This window comes from Coccinella septempunctata, chromosome 8 (genome assembly GCF_907165205.1).
Source record: "Coccinella septempunctata chromosome 8, icCocSept1.1, whole genome shotgun sequence".
In the NCBI taxonomy this organism is placed as follows: domain Eukaryota; kingdom Metazoa; phylum Arthropoda; class Insecta; order Coleoptera; family Coccinellidae; genus Coccinella; species Coccinella septempunctata.
In genome coordinates this window covers 16,394,192-16,411,706 of record NC_058196.1, presented here as the reverse complement: position 1 = coordinate 16,411,706, position 17,515 = coordinate 16,394,192, and the positions used below count along the sequence as shown (strand labels likewise).

At 34.6% G+C, this 17,515-nt stretch overlaps 1 protein-coding gene across 5 annotated transcripts in view; it reads right to left on the bottom strand.

The window, feature by feature from the left end:
• Positions 1–17,515, bottom strand: part of LOC123319421 — a 125,105-nt gene that overhangs the window by 21,828 nt on the left and 85,762 nt on the right. For 4 of the 5 annotated variants that reach the window (XM_044906384.1, XM_044906381.1, XM_044906382.1 and 1 more), the window contains 2 exons: positions 3,452–3,608; positions 798–1,005 (listed from right to left, as the gene is read on the bottom strand). In XM_044906384.1, coding sequence (XP_044762319.1) covers positions 798–1,005; positions 3,452–3,608 — 365 coding nt within the window. Of the gene's footprint in view, positions 1–797; positions 1,006–3,451; positions 3,609–8,434; positions 8,499–17,515 lie in introns of those variants that run through there. The other variant, XM_044906383.1, reaches the window with a different exon arrangement.

Below are 17,515 nucleotides of genomic sequence, written 5' to 3'. Positions count from 1 at the left end.
ACCCAATATCTAAGAAACTAGTAAAGCATAAGAGATGTGAGTGCGAATTACTGACTCCTCATATGGGTTTCTAATACCTCCTAACCTATGGGTTTTTGGTCAGAAATCACTCTGTATTAAAAGTAGGGCCCACCACAATCTGGTTATCAATTTGGCCAGAAAAATAGGCATTTCCAGTAATTAAAAAAAAAATATATTCAGAAATATTGGATACCATGATCTGGTATCAATCATCTTTTTTTGTCAATTTTTCGAGAAAAAAATTATCATTTTATTTTTCAAAGTTTCACTCTTCCTGACTATTGCACGAAAATGATTTTTTAAGCATGTCAAGTTGTAAAGAGTCACTTTCCCAAATGCGTGCGGGAAAGAAATAGCAGGCGGAAAGTGTCAAGAAATTAACTATTTTCTACAAGTGTGCGAGTTAAACCCTTTTCCCGTACGAATTTCAAGTTGCAAAGAGTCACTTTCCCGCACGCAAATGCAAATGTTGAAGATGGCCATGCATGGACCATGCAGAATTACCATATATGAATTAATCAAATCAAATTCAATATATTTCGTAAAATATTTCAAGCGCTTGTGGAGAAAAAAACCATTTCCCTCATTGGTGCGAAGAAATTATATTTTAGAAACTGAAATTAGTGTAAGTAGAATGGAGAAAGAAAACGTCGCGTCCTAGAAAAAAAAGATATTCCCAACTCTTTTCCGCACGCTACTGCCTGTTCGAATAATAGTTGCGTGCAGAAAGTCTAGACTTTCCCGCATATGTTAGGAAAATAAGTAACGCATCTCACCTCTTGACTTAGATGGTCAGTACACATTGGCGGTAAATTGGTGAGGAGGGCGTGTATGTCTTCGGTCCTGAAACTTTCCATATCGGCTTCCGCCAAATTGGCGTCCATGTTTTTAGAGAAGGCATCGTAATAGTTGAGATCTCCGGCTTCGTAAGATTCAGGAAGTGAGAGAAGGCTAGTGTGGTGATTCGTTCCTCCATCTCGATATCTGAAACAGCGACCAATAAAAATTTCAATCAGAAGAGGACCAGAAACTAGAACTGATCCTTGATGAACCCAGTGATTGTAATATTTGGGTTTGCGGTCTGTGGATTCGAAATGCGGCTATCTTGATTAAGAAACAATACGGTTGACATTCTCTGAACATTAATCCATCATCTTATCATTTGATTTGCAAAATATTGCCAACCTTTGCAATCTTTTTATTGAACTGAGATTCTAGTGAATATCATTACAGCGTTTTTTCTTTTAAATAACATGCAAGTTGTTTCCAAAAGATATCCATTCGTTTTCGAAGAAGTCAACTCTTAGAATAAAATTGGTGCACCCCTGAATTCACCGAAAAATTTTATTTCAAGCAAAGTTAAATGATAATAATATTCCCGAGAAAGAAAGGCGAAAATCTATACAATTGAGTCTTGAGTAAGTTGTAAGGGTTGAAATCGTTTTGACTATGAATTCCCCTCAAATTAGAATTTTTCACTTTTTTACTCTGGAGCTTTGTACTAATGTGTAGGTACCGAAATTTATTGTAAAATTACCAGAAAATAAAACTGTTTTCAGTTGGTTAGGGGACTCTGAACATTTGCATTCCCACTTTTGAAAGTGCAAATTTTCATTATGTATTATGTCAACGTTTTGCACCTTGAGTTGTAGGATTGTGAGGAGAATTTCAAATTACAGGGACAGGAGAAATTATTTCGAAATAATGAAATTTTGATTACCAAAACAGGCTAAAAAAAGAACCTCGGAAAATTTATAGTATTTATATGGCCGGTGCTGTTGCTGCTCGCCAGTGAGAACGCCTGCATAAAGCCACCATTACATCACCGTTGGCTTTGAACCCTTTTCTTAGCTGTAGCAGAATAATTAAGAACCAACTGTTATGTAATGTGGTTCATGCAGCGTTCTTAAGACATTGTAGTCGATACAGGGTGAGACTTCGACTTGTAAATATATTTCAATAGTAGATTCTGGTTCTTCTTCATTTTTCCTTCACGATTCGGCTTAGATAAAAGGATAGATAACCTTTTTAAATTATCATAATGAGCTATGCCACCCCGGGCAACCTGACACAGAAGTGTTTTCAAGCACTGAATATACATACCATTTTGCCCCACGAAATAAGATATATCGGATAAACAAACACGAATTCACTTTTTCATTCAATTTGTTCAATGAAGTAGTAATTATAATACAATGAATAGGTTACCTAAATTTCATTGGCTATAAATTTGAATATTCTTCTCCTGATTTGTATACTCGTATAATTAATTTTCGATAATAAATAACCTGCAACTACCCATTTTAGCTTTGGTAATCAGATTCAATTTGTAATCATTTATTTCATTTCTTATAAGAGTTACCAGATTCAAACATAACCCATCTAACCTTTCATTTCATATCGTAAATCGAGTAATAAATGATATTGTTTCTGAACGTTTAAACGTTCTTGTTTGCGAAGTTGATAAACACAGAGTATTATAATGACAACAAAATTCCATTCAGAATAAAAAGCTAAATTTGTATATAATACACATCTATAATGTTTCAAGAATAATTATGATAAAATTATAGTTTTTTATAATTTGTGAATATCAAATTGCTAGAAAATGGCATATTATAGGAGAAAAAATGAAGAATACTCCTATTTTCCAAAATGATGCGGTTAGGTTCTTTGAATTTCTGGTATTTTTATGGTAAGTATCTAATGGTAATAATGAAAAAACAAGAATATGTGGGTGGAATTTTAGGTTAGGAAAAGATTCATCACACATCACATATACATATATGAAAAACTTTATTCAGACAATAACTAACTGAAAATTATAATTTTTTTTCGGATTTTAAAAAGTTTCAACCGTGTCATATTAGAAAAAATGGTGATAGGAAGACGTGTTTTTTTCTCAAATCAGGAATCTTTTGTTGAATCACGTACATGTATAAGTCAACGACTCAACCTGTATAGAATGCATTTTTTAGTGTCGAGATTGAAATATTTCGATTTTTTTTTCACTTCGCATAATTTTCCCGAAAGTCAGGTTGAGTGTGCTGGGGGTGAATTCTTGCCCGACAAAATCAGGCAGTATATGAGTATTGAAGAGCACATTCTGTACACTAAGCGTGTTGCTGTTATGATACGTATGACTTTCTTTTTTTGTAGCAGCTGTTAGTTGTGAGGTGGATGCCTAAAGATAGCATCTTTAGTAATGTTCCTTTTATATTATACATACTAGTGAAATATTTTCAAATGTTTTCTCATCCCTCTTACACCCTCGGCAAGTTTTAGAGAACCTAAACTTCATTTTAGTCTTATAATTTCCATGAAATTTCAAGAAGTTTTACCGTGCAAATTCTATATCGGCAGTTATTTATTCGCAGGGAATTTTCAGGATTCAGGATCTAAAAATTATTTTGAAAAGATACAAACTTACCCATAATCGAGAAACCATTGATAGTCCGAGTTGTCTTGTACGAAGTCAACATCTTGAGAAGAAACAGATAAGAAACTGGCCGAATTGGGATGGTTGCTGTTACAGTCGGAGTCTGGCGTGACCCCTTTGGGGACGACACCCTCGTTCATCCCCTTGCCTATAACAAAGAGAAAAATTTGAACATTTTTTTGGAAACAACAAAATTGCTAGACATTATTGTCACTTTTAGGTCTTCACTTAATAATTATTCACTTTCAAATATGTACATAAAAGAACCTTGATGGCATCCGGAAATTATACAGGATGTTAAAAAACAACTGAAAAACACTGCATTCATAGTCCTTGTTTCTTCAGAAACAATGAGGTATTATTTTCTTTTCAATGTATAAATAATTAATGGACATGCATGTCTCTTATTAAAAGAATACATTCTTGTATTTGTTTTTCATAGATAATACCAGGATTTGCCACAATCGATTGCAGTTCTTGATTCTGCCAAAAAGGCTTTTTAAGGAAGCATTTCCTTAAGGATCATTTGGGGAGAAAACAGCGGATGATTAATATGATAAGACATAATTGAAGGCCTACCGATTATTCTTGTTTTTGTGATGGAAGTTGTTTCATTGATTTCAATTAGTTTTATACTAATTCATGAAATTTTAGGTGCAATTCGCACCAGAAGCATGGAGTAGACAGCAGGAGGGCTTTGAAGTATAAAGCAGTTCCCACAATTTCTGCTCGTTAAGAGAGGAATCGATTTCTTTCAAAAAATCCGATTACTGCCACTCCACCTGACAATTAAATATTAGAAAAATATCAACTAATTCGATGATGAAGCAGATGCAGCCTTGAGTGAATTAATGACATGCGTAACTATTTCAATATTCATTCAATTTATATTGCTATAAAAGCTATAATTTCAATATTCATTTAATTTATATTGCTATAAAAGCTGTAATTTCGAAATTCATTCGATTTATATTGCTATAAGAGCTATAATTTCAATATTCATTCAATTTACATTGCTGTAAAAGAACTTGGTTCTATACTTTTTACCGTTTTGTTTAAATTGGCCTTATGTTATCACAATTTGAACTCTGTATTTACAATATAATACAGTGCTTCCAGCGTGGATCACTCCAGACCATAGGGTTTGCGCGTACGAATCTCCAATTTTTTTCATACAACTTTGTCTCTCAATTTTCATTACGAGTTTTTTGAGTTAATGAATGACTTAATCTTCGTTCAAAATTCTCAGCCTTCTTTTTAAGTATTCGGTCAGATTATGAACAAAACATAAAGAAGTAAAGCTAAATTTCTGTTATAAGTAAGTATATATATTGAAAATTCATAGTTCAGTTTCATCAAAGAACTCAATTTGTAGTAATTAAAACAGAAAAAACCTACTGAGGAAAAAGTATCACCACTTCCTAAAGCCAAACCAAAGTATCACTCTGCAATTATTCGTATATCACTTGGTACGATGACAGTAATAACACATATCTGAACCGTTCTTGGACAGCCCCAAATTATGCTGAAATTGAGTACCTATCTACTAGCTTTCTGTCTCTCCCGTTAATTTTAACGTTAAACTGATTCTCAGAATTATAGAGCTGCCAACATCGACGTATTTTATGGAAGTAATTATTCTTACTTAACAATCGCGCCGGTATACAATAAGACATTCCATTCGGTTATTCATTCGATAAGTTTGTTTGAAAGATTGCATTGTTGAAGAAAGAAACCCGATGCTTCGTACGAAAGGATTCTTGAAGAATTTTAACGAATTTTGAGCGTCAATTAACAATATGCATATGGCTGTTTATAGTGAAGTTATCATCAGTACAACAATAAGCATTCAACTACTTCTTTTCATGCCAACTTTTTCACTGAATAGGAGCTAGCGATAATGATTGATCGAAAAAAATACAGGCATGAGGCTATAAGAGGAAAAAGTTGAACATGTCTTTTTTTCATATATGTACTTCTTTGAGTATGGTTTTGTGTCTCCATTCGAATAATCATCAAAAATTCAGAAAATTGAGAGAAGTTTTCGTTAATTCTTTTTTGGAACATAACTTCAATCCAAAATATCTACAAGCTAAGCTGGATTCCTCGCGGATTTTCAAAGCACATTTGGGAGTTGAAAACTAGGAATAATATCCTGCATAAACTAGCTGTCACTTCATGGGGTGCTGATGCAACTACTCTTCGAACGCCAGGCCTGGCTTTGGTTTTTTCAGTTGCTGAATATTATTGCCCCATTTGGGTTAACAGTGCTCAAATACAAAAAACCGATGCACATCTGAATCTTTCTATGATAATTATTACTGTAGCTATTAGATCTTCGCCTATACAATGGTTAACAGTTCTTTCAAACATTGCACCATTGCACCACCCCATATTTGTATAGACAGACTGCAGTTATGAATTCCTGAAATAAATTTCACTCCTTTCCCGACACATTTCCAATTCTGTCCTATATTCCACAAAATACGATTCCCAGACTTAAGTCCGTGAACCTTTTTTAGGAAACTATGGTGTACCTATTCTGAATCGTATAAGAACAGGATGGAATTCAGTTGAGAGCCCTATTTGGTTTCATATAAATTTCAGGATGGTTTTAGGACTTCCGAGTATTTTTTGAATTGGGTTCTGAATTTTAGGTCAATCTGACATATAGAAGTTAATTTATTATCTCACCTTTTCATGCTTCTGTTTTTTTCAGATGAAATTTTCTGTTAATTTGGAGGATCATTTCTCGCAGTGCTAGATGCCTTTCAAAATGAAATATTTCAGCTTATTTTATGAACACTTTTATCTTATACAATCCACTAAACTCATGGGGAGAAAGGGTATTCACTGGTGTTTTCCCCTAAGCTCTTGTATCTTACACCAAATTGTATGGTACCCCTTTTACGTTAACCTCTGTTGAAACTGTATCTGATACACATGCTATAATTATTGTTTGATGATAAAAATTGTTCTGCATCACAAAAAATATATACTTATTTATACAGCTTCCTTCCCAAAATATCCTTCAATAAATGCAAGATCGTCCTGTCAAAACAACTGGAAGAATGAATTAGAAAATTCCTCCAAAGTCTCCACTTCTCCGTTCTCTCTCACGATACACCAAGGTTATCGAATGACTCCAAAGAAAGAAACTGCAGGGATTTAGGTAATTTTTAATTATAAGGAGAGCGTGCAGGCCGATAAATTTTCTCACCACGCCTTATGTACCTACCTATTTGGGAACACTTTATTTGAATAGTCTTGGATATTTCATTGATAGTAGGGAGGAGCTACATCAAGTAATGACCACATTCTCTGTCTGATATTGAGACCAGAACAGTTCGGATTCAGAAGAGAGCATTCAACAGAGCAACAATTACTAAGGCTCACAGAATACATTACAGAGGGATTCCAAAATAAACATGCTACAGGTCTTGTTTTACTAGACGTCGCCAGAGCATTCGACAGAGTATGGCATGAAGGATTAATATATAAGATGAGATGTGCTGGATATTCGGTCAAAATATGCAAGTTGATCAGGAATTATCTCAAAAATTGAAGATTTTACGTGAAAGTGCAAGAGATATAGAGGCTGGAGTACCCCAAGGATCAGTACTTGGGCCACTTCTGAACAACATATACATTTACGATATTCCGAAGAATCCAAGAACCATGCTAACGTTATATGCTGACAACACAGGCATAGCGAGTCGACACCGCAACCTAGAAGTAATAGAACGATTTCTACAAGAAACGATTGACAAAACGAATGACTGGTGCATAAAGTGGAAAATCAAGCTCAATGGACAAAAGAGCCAAGCAATATTACTGGAGAAGAGAAGACTGCCACCCACGACGAATCTAGAAGTTGACGGCGAAGAAATCGACTGGAAAAATGAAGCCAAATATTTGGGAATAACACTTGACAAAGGACTTACTTGGAAAAGTCATATCAAACAAGCAATCGACAGAACGAAAGCAGCGATGAATAGACTCTACCCTCTGATAGGAAGAAGAAGCCACATGTCGAGAGAGACAAAATTGAAGATAATCAAAGCCGTTGCTAGGCCTCAACTGACTTATGGATCAGTTGCCTGAGGTTTCGCGGTAAAGAGCCATAACAAAAGAATTCAGGCCACTGAAAACAAGCTGCTACGATGTGCAATCGATGCACCTTGGTTTGTCAGGAATAGACTGATTTATAGGGACCTAAAATGGGAAACCATAACGGAATTCATGAACAGAAAAGCAGAGAAATTATTCGAAACAGCGAAAAACCATCCGAATCAAGAACTCAGGAGACTAGTGGACTACGACCCAGAGGAAGACAAAAGGAGAATGCGAATTTACCGAAGGAGACCAAGAGATCAATAAAAAGATATTGAAATAAGAACTGAAACGTTTTGATTAATCCAATAAAGAAAACCGACTAAGAGATGAACGGTATATAGGCAAATGCCCGGAACCAATATTCAAGAAGCAGTTAAGGGTTTTTAGTGGGTCTCGAGCTCAGGAGAATGACAATCCCCACACTTGTTCCCCCTCAGGAGAGGGTGGTTCGTCTGACTTGCAGATTTTCCCCCTGCCACACCAAAAAAAAAAATATCCTAGTCATTGAGATTGTTGAAAATGTAGGAAATCTTCACCCGACATTCTTCATGGTAGGAAGAATGGCCCAATAAGCATACCTCAGACAAGCTAATCGAAACATTCAAGGAAACTACTAATTTAGAAATGATTCATCTGATCAAACCGCAAGCGGCTTCTTTGGAATTATCAAAAATTCAATTTTACTGAATTCCTTTCAAATTCAGGGGATAGATTTTTCCAAGCTGCTTGTTGAAAATAATACAAAGGATGAAGTAGAACCATTTTTTATAGTTCGTGATTTGGATATAGAAAACTTCGACATGCAAGACTAACTCTTCAATCTCTACATCTAATTCCAATAGCAACATTACTACATACCTAGTACCCATCTCCAGCCATGTCTGTAATTGATGTTTTTCACATACATGGGTGTGCCATTATTATAGCGCCTTGGTCGCCGTATTATTACCAGCATTGTGTCGTAAGTCCTATTGTTCTTGTTAAAGACGCACCAAATATATTAGTCACACTTTGATCCCTACTTTCCTTAATTCGGATGCTCCTTCATAAAAGGATGAAGTTGCACTACATAGCCTTTAGATCGAGTGAAAAATTAAATAAAAAAAGACGATAAACTAAAAAATATCAACTGAAAAATTAATGTGAGAGTTTGTGTCAGGAGCAAATCTGTGTGTTGAGTCTTTCGACATCATACAGGGTGATTCATAACTATTGGGACATAGGCTAAGGACAGATTGTTTAGACCAAAATATGGCGATAGGACCAAATATGCCTCAATAAAATATTTCTGTGGAAAAAGATAGAGGGCGTTAAAGTTGAATTTTTTATAAGGGGACAGAATAATATTTTCATCGAAGTTCGAAAGTCCTTTTATTAAAAGAATTAGAAAAGGAATAGAAGTAGGGGGAGGCCACGTAGAACATTTAATTTGAGTTTATTCTTTTTATGTTACATTGTTTTTCATTATGCTTTATCTTCGAAATAAATATATAAAATAAATAAATCGTTACTTCAAATCCCCTTCCGATGCTCTGAACTGTTCAATTGTGTTTTTCTTGAAAACGGATGAAAAAATATACAGTGGAATTATTAGCAAAAACGAAAATAAAAAATTCAACTTTAACGCCCTCTATCTTTTTCCACAGCAATATTTTATTGAGGTATATTTGGTCCTATCGCCATATTTTGGTCCAAACAATCTGCCCAATAACAAACAATGTTCCAATAGTTATGAATCACCCTGTATATTGATGAATGTTATTTGAATTATCAAAAATGTTCTCCTACACTTCAAGCGTTTTGTAAAAGCTTTCATCATCTCTAATATCATTCTCGATCATAGATTCATTGTACTGTTGGTCATTTCACCAAAAATTTTGGAATTATTACTCCATTTGTTTGAATTTTTGAGTTCCCATTTTGTCAATTGCCCTATTATATTAGAATGGGTCAATATTTAACCCTGGATAAACAAAATTACTTTAGAATAACTTGCTAAATCTGTGACACTACACATCTGTAATATATAGCCAAAGTACACAGATATTCTTTATTTTTGATCATCAAATTACTCGAAAACGGCGCATTATACGAGAAAATATGAAGAATACTTTTATTTCACAAAACGTTCAAATATTCATTAGATAATGGCCATAGTTTCAAGAGTTGGGTTCTGTGACTTTTTGGTATTTTTATGGTTCGTAATAGTCATGATGAGAAAACTGGAATACGTGGATGATATCTTGTGTTCGAAAAAGATTCATCAAATGAATGAAAAACTATATTTCAAAAATCCTCTCATTCGATAAAACCGTTTCTGGGATAGAACTGAAAATAACATTTTTTATGCCCCTATCTTTCAAACCGAGCCGATTTGGAAAAAAATGGTAAAGAAAAAAATATTTCTTCTGAGGTCCAGAATCTACTGTTGAAATATTTCTACGAGTCAAAGACTCATCCTTTATAGGTTTTCATAATGTTGCCCATTATTTTGTATACAAAGATATAACATATTTTCAAATTGGGCCATGAAGGAATAGATTGATAGAAAAGGGGCCGATTGAATGGCCACAACGGTTCCCAGACTTGACACCTTTTGATTTTTTCCTCTGGGGAAAGTCGGTTGTATATGGAACACAACCCTCCAGCCAGATAGAAGAAGAATTGAAAGTAAGGATACGCACAGCATGCCGAAAAACTCAAGTTGAAGTTTTCCCAAGCGTGAAGCCATAATTTGAAAATAGGCCTAATTTTTGTTAACAAAATAATGAACAAAATTTTAAAATCTTTCATAGCAAAAACAATTGAAATTTCTGCTATCGTAGCTATTCTTCTTTTTCCTTTACTTTTCGGTGCTAACCAAAAAATCAAGTGTATGGCATGGCATTTTCGAAAAGGCAATCGAATTTACTTTAAAACAAGGTGTCACTCAACTTCCCCCTCCATCTAAAATTTTTAGAGGTTGTTTTCATCAAGCTAACAGGGTTGAACAAATTGATTGAAACGAACCGAATATAAATGTACGAACCAAAGACTTTGTCCATTTTTCTGATTTTGAATGGGGGCAGAAATATCAAGGGTGCGTTACCTTATAATATGACACTGTACACTATTGTACACTATGGATGAAACCAGATTCTCACAGAATCTTTTTTTATAACTCAACTGAATTGAGCCAAGGTACACTATGTTCTAATGTCGTATTACCTCCACCCACCTGAAGAAGCTTTTGTGACAGCAAGAATCGTATAGTAGCAAAAAACTTATGAATTCTCCACAAGTATCGGCGATATCGATTCAACTTTTCTCTTTGAAAGTGGAGCAGCATATCTATAATAAAAGTTGAAATACGCCCTATTTTTGATTTACTGGTATATCAACAAACGTTCTGCGTGTAGGTTCGAAAAATATTTAAAGAGAACGTTCACCATAATTTGGAGTGGTATTACTCTTCAACTCTAACTCACGCAAACTCTTTCGCAGCAGCATCAAAAACGACGAAAACGGAATCGTAGCATCAGTTCTATTCTGGAGAATATTTCGCCATTTCATCCTCATTTTCAGACACTTATTTCTGGAGGCTGCAAGCAGGCGTGGACTTGAATATCTGGATTTAGATGAGTATATTTAGACAAACAGAAAGAGATTCGAAGGATATTGCGGATTCAAACTCTGAGACGGGGAGTGGATGGGCCCTGAGTGACTGAATTAATTTTTTTCGCTCTTGCTTTGAATTCTGCCGCTCAATGTCCACATGAAAAAATTCGCTGTTTAAATGACTCGAGCTCGGAGAGGTAATTGAAGATAAACAAAAGCCGTCTTGTGATGTTAGTGTGTATGTATATAGGGAACAGGTCTCATTGTAAGACATCCTCAACGTTTCATCTGGAATGAGACGGGATGAATATTTCGATTTAAGTATGAGATTTTTTGATTTTGATTCATTATTTCTGTTGAAAAATTTGGGTATCGGACATGACAAAAATTATAATTTTCTTAAGGATGTAGAGTGTTTTCACGTAAGAGGTCGAATGGATTTTGGTACAAAATCAAAACGTAAACATCAATATAATACAGGGTTTCTCATTCATGGGATATCCAGACAACTTGGGGATACTAGATAGTTGGGGAGCCCAAGAGGAAAATTCGGGATTAACTCGAGCGTGTCAGATTAATATGAGGGGAGATACCTTGGACCCTCTACCAATAATAAAACCTGTATATAGAGGGAATTGTCTAGGATAGCCTGTCAGAATAGTAAAAAAAAGATCCTCATACATACTCGAGCGTGTTAGATTGAGATATGTCTGGTTAATTATATATGGAAAAATATATTCTCTTAATCTGATAATTTAAGCGTGCAACAAAAACGTCACATGTACATTCCCGAGCGAGGTGGCTTTTTTTCTCATTTTGATGCTAATGATTCAAGAATAACGGAAAAAATATAATCTGACACTTTCAGCAAGCCGAAACAATAGAAATTGGATACGAAGATCACAAAAATATTTATTTTTTTATCTCCTTTCCTGGGCTTCAAATTGATTTCGCATTCAATATAAAAGTTGTAGAGCATAACATTTTCTACAGATTTTGTCCGAAGCAATTTTTTCTACGTTTGAACGTTTTTGAGATATATGGCGATGAATATACAGGGTGGGCAAAATTCGTTGTCTACTGAGAGGATCTCCAGAACTATAGCAGCTAGAAGAAAACGAGCTCATTTTCGGAGAAACAAAGAATGGTGAAAACCGTAGCCTCCTACGATACTTCGTTTTTGAGTTTGACAATTTTCATAACTTTTTTGTCCTTGAAGATACAAATCTGAAACTTGAACCTTCTACAGGCACTTTTTTACGTAGAATCCACTGATGAGCTGAAAATATTTTTTCATTTCGAATCATTTCATTTTTTTAAATGCAAACTTTTATTGAATTTGTTATTTTTGAATTGGAAAAAAATCTTTTGTTAGTAGATTCTACGTATGATATTGCCTAAGAAGGTTCAACTTCAAAGACAAAAAAGTTATGAGAACTTTTCGGAATCGTCAAAATCTCAATTTTTTTTTATAACTCGAAATCTAAAAATGATAGGCCATTTCTGTTTTCAGATTTGGATTAGTCATGAAAAAAGAGCTCGAGAATGTTTCATCCGTTTTCTTCTAGCTGCTATAGTTCTTGCCATTCCCTCAGTAAACAACGAATTTTGCCCATCCCGTACATTAGACTTTTTCATTAGAGAGACATTAGAGGTTTTTCACATGTGCTGGTGAGCTCCTCGCCCTCATCCTAACTCGAAAACGGTTGAAAGTATGTGAAATTGCTTCAGACAAAAGTTGTAAAGAATTTTATTATCTACAACTTTCATAATGAATACAGAAACGAGTAGAAGGTACATGAAGGGAGATATTAAGAAAAATGCCTTGTTATCATCTTAAAAATGTTAGATTGAGAAAACCCCACTGATTAGTGTCAGATTAATGGGTCAACCCGTCTGCAACACCGATATTTACCATCTGTATGAAAATCTGACAAGCCCGAGTAGGTATGTAGAACCCGTACGGACAATCCCACCACGCAAACTGTCAGATCAACATGAATTTATGATCAGAGATACGTAGGGCATATACAGTATCTAAATCTGGCACACTAGAGTATGTACACCTGATTTTTTTTTACATCTTTGTGAAGCTGCAGACGCTTTCACCACCGCTGAAAGTGCATACATCATAGAACCTATTTTCTTTCTACCATCTAATCTTCAAAACCCACTAGGTCTTCACGATGACCCTAGAGTAATCCCGATTTAGCATCGTCGGCTCCCCAACTGTGAGGGACTGATACGGTTTTTTGGATGCTGAGTGGATTGATAGATAGGCTGCGTTGCTTTGTAAATTTAAACATTTCATGAAAATCATTTTTTTATAAAAATTCGATCCAAAATTTCGACGTCTTTTCGCCGATGTTGGATTTGCCAGTGTTATGAAGCACAATCTCTGATCTATACATAACTGACCCATGGAATTTTTTCCGTTCACTTCTTGTTCTACAGGGTGTGAATATAATTAACCGAAAATGATTATTTGGCTACGAATTTAGCAATAGTTGGGGCCTTGAATTTTTTATGTGCGATAGACTGCTAGGTCATTACCTCGGGATGTCTTCGCCATTTTCTGGATACATTGCTCTGCTCTGGAAATACCGCGACTGCAGTGGCGTGCGGAAGGAGATATGTGTAAATAAGTGAAAAGGACTTCAGGACTCAAAACCTCATTGAAATATAGTAGGGTTATATATGTATATACATTTTTTTCGAAACAAACCATGCTCTGCAGGTACAGCCCTAGTGTTGACGAGTATACAGAGTTTATTTTATTTATTGGTTCTATAGAGTAGAGGTTTATAAATATTATATAATCACATACGGTAATGTGATTATCCTCGCAAGATTTTTGAACCCATGTAGACTTTGAAAAAACAAAAAAAAAAGGATACTATAATAGTTTTTATTTATGTATTTCGAGAAGAGTATCTATCGACAGTATCGAAATATTGCAAGAGACACTATTTCTTCAGAAATGAATAGGAAATCATAAAAAATTTAATATGTCAAATGTCTTTCTCATCAAAACAATTATTGAAGAAAAATCAAACGTGATTATTATTTTCAACTCCTAATAATATGGTTGAGCTCGAATAGGTCTAATTCTATTTTAGACACGCCACTTTTAATGTATAATTTAGGAGTTGGTTATGCACCATTTATAAGGTGGAAGATTCATACCATTTTGAAAATTAATCAATACCTTAAATCAATCGTGCGTAACCTCACTTAACAATCTATTACTTATTCGTAATGTACCGTCTGAAGAAAGATATAAAACTTTTCACCACCCCTCTGTACCTTAACAAACTAGCGATTGGAATGCATAATTCAACTTTTCGTTCCAAGAATGTTTCCACGTCCAAGAAATTCTTCAAGCATTCGCTAGGCATACAACCTCAGTGCACAATACAAACAAAATTGCAGACTATAAATTCTGGGAAGTCGCCCGGAAGAGTGTGCGAGCATAAATTAAGGAGGACTTTTGAAGGGCTTAGCTCGAGCTACTTTTTCCTGTGTCTGAAGAATGAAATATTGAGGCTGTTTCTCGAGAAAGTTCGTCTTATCATCAAGTTAAGGCTTTTCTTCCAATTATTATGGTTATAAGTCGTTGAATTTTATTGGAAACGGATTTTTTTTTTAAATGATCTCAACACAAATATGTGAAGCATCTATTATTAGTTATTTATACAACAAGTGAGTTAAATGAATGTTTACCTAAAATAATTTGTTGAACTGACTGCAGAACTTAACATTTTTGATGGATTTTGAAAATTTAATGAATTCATTACTGAATACCAAGCCTTTCCTTTTGCCTTTATTGTAATGCCATCAGTGTTTTTTAATTTTCAATTTGGTGTCACAAATCATACTATAGTTAGCAACAAACTCTTTTCTTCTGTTGAGAAGTTGAGTGTCCTTCGTAAATTACCACCACTTGCTTGGCAATCATTCACCGTATTCGTAGTAACAAGGGCAATAAGGACATTTTCTTCACATTCCTTTTCAACATTAGTAAAACAAATTCACACAAGACCTTACAAAGAAAGTGTTGTACTTATATAAACTTAGGTACCTTTTATTTGACATTCATTATCATTATCATCAATATTAATCCTCAACAACAAAAAGTTGTTACTGTTTGATAATAATATAATAATTTACTAGGTACTGACCGACAGGACGATAAAGTTAGGTTAATGAAATGACAACGATCATCGGCAACCGGCCAACCAATGAAATGGCTTAATTGGACTAGGATGAAGTTGCACCAAAATAAAAAACTGAAATATCACTAGATATAAAAACTTAAGGGCCCCTTACTTAAGTTAAGCCACAGTCGTGCAACTGGGAATAAAATTAAGCGTCCCTTAACTTTAAACGAGGCTTAGTTAAGTACTCCTTTTAAAGGGGATTGGTGCAAACGGGCCTCAGTGGATAAACGTTAACTTACCCTTGTTACCATGTGTTGAATATTGTCGTCTTTAAACGTCAAAATGGGATAAAATATTTTTGGGACTTGCACGTGATTCGAATCCGGAAATCCTGGGATTTAGAGCTAATATACCTACTTTATAACAGCATAAATCATTCTGAAATTTAATTTCTGTTCGATTGTGTTTTCCATCTATTTACCATGAAATTGTACTCTTATTCGTACACTACCCTGTATATTATATTGATGGTATCAGTTCGGAATGAAGAAAACGTTGAACCAAATCCAAAATCGATGAAGCTCTTATGTACAATATCCGATCCAATACCGGGAAAAGTTGGAGCATGGCCAACAAATTATCATCTTCAACACGTAAATGGTCCTTGGATTTAGCGCGCAACTAGGGATAGTTTTAGGCGGGATCTAAAAACGATTTAGAAAGCTTTGGCTGAAAAATGACATACAAACTGAAGAATCCGCTTCGGGAAAAATTGATTGGAAGGTGCGCTATAAACGAAACAATTTTCTATCACTTTGCAGAGCGGAAAAGGCTCCCGAATTTTTCCTGGAAATATGTATTTCACATAAATTGATGCTCCAGAAATGGGTAACTCAGGTCATATTATGTCTACACAGACGGGATATTAGAATCTAGAGCCCAACTGAGAATTTGTTGAAGTGGACGAGGAGTCATATCCGGCTTATAAATTACGAGTATCGTATGTCATAGACTAACATTGACCCATTATAATCCTACCTCATCAAATAACACCAGATAATAATATTTTCGCCTTCCTACACTCACTTTTATTGCCATTCAACCTTTTATGAATGAGGTGAAATTCGGAATTTTTAGAAGAAGAATATCAAATTCAGTGCTCGCTCGCATGCCACTGTTGATGCTGAAAATTATGTTTTTATTGAGAAACATGAGATTTTCTCACATAGAATTTGGCCATTCCTCACAAGAATGTTAAATAATTTCATTCTTATCCACTGACTGGTCTAAGGCCCGTAAGATTGATGATAGTTTAACCTTCAGATTACGAAATCTTAGATTAAAGTTAAACTATGGTTTAAACTTTCAAGCAGAAAATAAGAAGTGCAGTTCCCAAAATTTTAGGTTATTAGAACTCTTTGTGACTGGTGGAAACCCAAATAAAAAATAAATCGCGTAAAATGCAACAAATTACAGTGGAATACGGTTAAAAATGCAAGTGAAAAAGCCTGGCAGGAGGAAATTCAGTCCGAATTAATATGCGAAGTTTTGTGGCATTTCAGAAAAAAAAAATTCAAACTAATAATTTTTTTCCCTTTTATGTATCTTTTTATTTATGAACCACTCCAGTATTTCAGTTCCTAACATTCTCCTTAATATGTGTAGTATGCAAAAAAATTTATAGTGTGTGTGCACACTACGTTTCAGTATATGGAGTTGAATACAAGCTTTGTGTTTAATGTGAACTTCAAATACTTTTCAAGGAGAGCCTTATTATATATGGCTGATTCAAATATCTGTATTAATTGGGATGAATTGTGAAGAAACAAAGAAGACGGAACATCATCACAATTATCTATCCACAAATTATGAAATATTGCACAAGACCCAATTAAGTAATGTCTTGAACTCTACATTCACTTTTATACAGAGAGATAATACAGCGAAACACCAAAGCTAACCGCAATTTGTTCGATCCAAACAAACAAGAAACTACAACAATTTCATAGAAGTAGGTAGGAAATATTATAATTTCATAGAATATATGAGGTTTAATCCCTTCTAGATACCTAGTTTAAACCTACCCTCCCGAAGGTTTAAGCCAATCGATATGTGAAATTATCCTTAGTGTATTAACTATGTTTGATCTTAAGAAATAATCGGTAACCACAGTTTAAACTTT